The sequence below is a fragment of the Euphorbia lathyris genome, chromosome 6, assembly GCF_963576675.1.
Source record: "Euphorbia lathyris chromosome 6, ddEupLath1.1, whole genome shotgun sequence".
NCBI classification, from domain to species: Eukaryota; Viridiplantae; Streptophyta; class Magnoliopsida; order Malpighiales; family Euphorbiaceae; genus Euphorbia; species Euphorbia lathyris.
The window spans coordinates 41974749-41979145 of record NC_088915.1 but is presented as its reverse complement, the minus strand read 5'-3'; the positions used below and the strand labels follow the sequence as shown (position 1 = coordinate 41979145).

Genomic DNA, 4397 nt, shown 5'->3' with positions numbered 1-4397 from the left:
AATGGAGCAATCTCCACAATTATGAATCTAGTTATTGCACTCCAAATACACGTGTACATGCATAGAAAAAAAATTAACAAAATTTAAAAAAAAAAACATCTTGTATTATGCACTAGATAAATTTTGATCTATTGCTTATGAGTGATATATAATTGTAATTGGGAATAAAACTAGTACAACTTGTAAACGTTAGGGGATGCTGGATCTCTTAAAACAATTCCACAATTAACAGTTTCAGACTTGTAATAATAATACAAAAACTAGCAGTGAGGAGAAGCTCATGTGCTTTACTTGAATGATTTATAGTCATCAAACCAACAGAAGAGTTGAATTGCAAAAGGCAGTTGAGTTAAGTTGTCCCATCCCATCCCATCCCATCCCATGATTAAATTGATATTGATATGAATGGCCAGGCCAATTAAGATTGATAGTTGTTACAAAAACAGAACAAAAGATGAGAGCTTGATTCATGGTATGATTTAAGTCAACGCTAACTGCAGGGCTCCTCTTAGCCTATATAAACCTCCGCAGTTTTACTAAAAACCTCAACTTTCAATTGGAATTTCTTAATTCATTCATTCACACATTAGTATGTTTTATGGCCCTCGGTACCTGCGGAAACAGAAACAACTTTGAGGTTGATCAACCGGAATCATACCTCCACCCTTGGATGTGTCAATTGCCTCTAACATGAACACAACCTCTTCCATTTCCGGCCTCTTGTCCGGATTGGCGTCCCAGCATCGCTTCATTACGTTTGCAAGAGCGCTTGGACAACATCGCGGTATTTCTGGCCTCAGGTTCTATTGTTTCACAATTAAACACATTTTTCTTTATCAGCTTATAAACTAATGGATTCTACACTACTAGTGCAAAAAACTGTTTCTTCTGTACCTACCTGTCTGACAACGGCGGATGTCACCTCTGAGAAGCTAAGGTCCGGATATGGCATGTCGCAGCAGTATATCTCCCACAAGCAGATACCAAAGCTGTACACATCACACTTTCTATTATATGGGCTGCCATTCAGAACCTGCAAGGATCACAAGTTATTGAGAGGACAGATGTGAAAAACTTGTATATACATAACATGACTTACTTGGTTAAATCAGTTCATAATGACACAGCATAGGGAAGAAACTGACAATGTGTCTGTCATCCATATGGCACTTTTTTGAATAATTTGATAAAATTGCTTGTGATACCCCAAAGTTTATTTTTAACCAAATTCATCCTTTATCCCATATACCACCACCAGCAGATCTTTATTCAAAATTTAATATTTTGTAGCATAGCATGTATTTTGACATTGAGATCCTAAACTTCAATTTAGTACTACTAGTACTAGCCAATAAGAGAGAAATGGGCATACCTCAGGGGCCATGTATCCAAGGGTCCCAGTTTCTCCAGTCATGTCATTAGGATTTGATGCTTCCATTCTAGCAACTCCAAAGTCAGCTATTTTAAGAGTTCGTGTCTTGTCCAGAAGCATATTTTCTGTTTTAACATCTCTATGGACAATCTTCTCGGAATGGAGATAGCTCAACCTATATTTGAGAAATCCAACAAAGAGCAGCTTCAGTAGAGAGATTACATTACATTACACTTGTGTTATGAAATAATCTTATGAAGAATTGCATAAACTAGAGAGATGGGAGGCAAGAGAAAGTGACCCTCGAGCAAGATCAAGTGCCAGTTGAACAACAACTTTAAATGCCAGCTTTCTTCTCCTGTTCTTTATGAGGTAAGATTTCAAAGCACCTCCTGGACAATATTCAACTACAACACAACAGACATTACTTGGCATTCCGATGTGACCGTTCTCTGTTTGTATATTTATACATTCTGATGATCCCATTGTCGCCCCTATGAACTGCCAAAATAATATATATGCCTGGTAACTAATCAACCAAATTATAACAACATCTACATAAAGTAATGTGTGTGTGTGTATAAGTAAAATATCAGGGACATCGGGATGCTTTCATCCAAGCAATATGTGATAAAACATATGCAACATTTAAATTGCTGTTTTTATCCATCCCTAAAACATGATGACGACTACTGAAAAGGTATCTAACTATTGAAACTGTGCATAATTATACTTAAATAAGACAACTTTGTTTTATTTGCTTTAAAAGCACATAATTATCTGGAAATAAAAAACCATATTTCCTTCCTAGATACCATACCATGGATGGTAGAAAGTTGCAAGCATTAATTAGTTCACAGCTTAAAGGTGATAGCTCACATGCATCTTTTGAAAATGAAAAATATAGTCATTGACTCAATTTTGAGCTTAAAGTAGCAAAATTTACCTTAGTTACATTAGGATGATCAAGCTTGTGCCACACAGCAACTTCCTGCGTAAAAGCTGCTCTAAGTGAAGCAATTTCAGCATCTGACCTGTGCCCCTCCTCTCCCCAGTCAAGAAGTTTAACTGAAATTGGTAATCAATTAATTAAAGATTTATCATTTGCTAAAATTTTGATATGTACATATACTGAAGACTTAATACGTTATCCATATCCACTTTAATTAATGATTAGTTAATTGGCAATTGGCACCCAAAATCCAAAATTATTGGACGAGGTGATGAGATGAGGATCCACTTGTTAACTTTATAGATACTATAGGAAAATGGGATGAGTCAATGTCAGCTGAAAGGTGCCTTTGTTTCTTCAACTTTTTAGTTCCCAAATCAAACTATTGACAAGTTTAGGGCCTAAACCTAAACTTCATTTCGTATACTAACATTCAAGTAAAAATCAAAAGAAAATTCATTTGAAAAATTAACAATATGATGACCTGGACAAGCCAGGTCACATTTGGACTTTAATGTTAATATAATCAATGTAAAGTTCAAAGACCTTTTATGTCATAAAATAAAGTTTAGGGGCCATAATATTAGTAGCACCGTAGTTCAGGGGCCATGGATGTATTTTACCCATAAGTTTAGACACATGAAATTTGAGATGAAAAGAAAAGAAAAGCATCTCTGCCTTTGATGCAGCTAACTACCAACTCATCCAATCTCGTGAAATCACAGATTTTGCAAGGTTAGATTAACAAGTTGCTCAAAAACTACTTCATTCCATTAACAACTAAAAAAAATATCAAACTATTTTTCTGCAGAGAATTTTATGTTCTACATAATTTACAGGCATGAAAATTTAACTAAGAGAATGATTTGGACTTTATTTAAGAGTAATATTGCGATAATGGACATAAAAACTTGGGAACAGTATGGTAAAATGTAATTGATAAATAGTTTAATGGCAAAAGAATGAAGTTTTCATATAATCAGCAGACAGAAGTCATATATGCCTAAGAAACTTCAATTATATGTAAAGCCTAAAAGAGCCAAGTTTACAACTTTTAGCATCATCAGCTGATATTTCAGTAAAATAAAGAAAAACTAGCAACTGGGTATCAAATATCAATGATTAGAACTTCAATTCAAATGCAAACAGGAATTCTTAAAAAGAGAATTTTTGAGAAATGGGTAATCTAGTTTGAACAAATCGATAGCTTAAAAGACAAAAAAATAATAATAATGACAAGAGTAAATACCAGCAACATCTTGGCCGTCATAAATGCCACGGTGAACGGTGCCGAAGGTGCCACGAGCAATAACAGTTTTGATGATGAGCTTAGAAGGGTCAATCTCCCATTCTTGCCGCCTAGGCCTAGCAATGGTGTTAGTGTTTAAGGGTCTTGGCACAGCAGCTGCTGCTTCACCTTCTTCTCCATCTTTCTTGTTCTTGTTCTTCTCCATAGTCCATGCTCTACTAAGATGCCTCTGAAGCTGCTCATCTAAACTCTTCAGATCTATCTGATCTGCTCTCACATACCCAACCCCACCACTTTCACTCTTCTCCTTCATCTCTCTCTCTCTCTCTCTTTTAATTTGAGCACAAAGTTGTTTTGCCTTTTTGTTTTCTGTTTCTAGGTACAATGAAAAGAGAAGGAAAAAAGAAAGCAAGTTTGGATGGATGTGTTGTCTAATGTAGAACAACTTAGAACAAGAGACAAAGACTGAGTAACTGCCTAGGGACCTGTGAGTTGTAGTTTTGGACTTCTGATATCATGCTCAAGACTGAAGAGTGATACTGTTTGCTCTTTGCTCCCTTCAACTCCATCTCTATATACTGTATACTACTACTGTTCCTTTTGAATTTTAATGCCAATTAACCTTCTTTAATTACCATAGGTTAATATTTTATAGTAGAATAAATTATAAAACTGGCCCAATTAAGAGTTATTTTAACTTTAGATAGTCTATGTACATGGAATCTGTGTCGCTGACACGACTTGATTTTCACGGTTTTATATGATGGTTCATGTTAGCCGACCCCGAATCATTTCGGGACTAAGGCTTTGTTGTTGTTGTTGTT

At 35.5% G+C, this 4397-nt stretch overlaps 1 protein-coding gene across 1 annotated transcript; it reads right to left on the bottom strand.

Annotated features, from left to right (window-relative positions):
- Positions 1-396: 396 nt before the first annotated feature.
- LOC136234176 (serine/threonine-protein kinase 54) lies at positions 397-4121 on the bottom strand. Its single transcript, XM_066023963.1, has 6 exons — positions 3574-4121; positions 2319-2440; positions 1674-1873; positions 1373-1547; positions 899-1033; positions 397-803 (listed from the first exon to the last, which is right to left on the bottom strand). Exons 1-6 carry the CDS (start codon positions 3884-3886, stop codon positions 597-599), a joined length of 1152 nt encoding a protein of 383 aa, XP_065880035.1. The 5' UTR covers positions 3887-4121; the 3' UTR covers positions 397-596.
- Positions 4122-4397: the final 276 nt, after the last annotated feature.

Bases quoted from the DNA above. Each gene is read 5' to 3' on its own strand.
- LOC136234176 (XM_066023963.1), bottom strand. From the start codon at position 3,886: ATGAAGGAGAAGAGTGAAAGTGGTGGGGTTGGGTATGTGAGAGCAGAT. The intron at 1,548-1,673 runs GTCACTTTCTCT...TCTCAAATATAG, and splicing joins GCACTTGATCTTGCTCGAGG to GTTGAGCTATCTCCATTCCG. The intron at 804-898 runs GTAGGTACAGAA...GTGAAACAATAG, and splicing joins CATCCGCCGTTGTCAGACAG to AACCTGAGGCCAGAAATACC.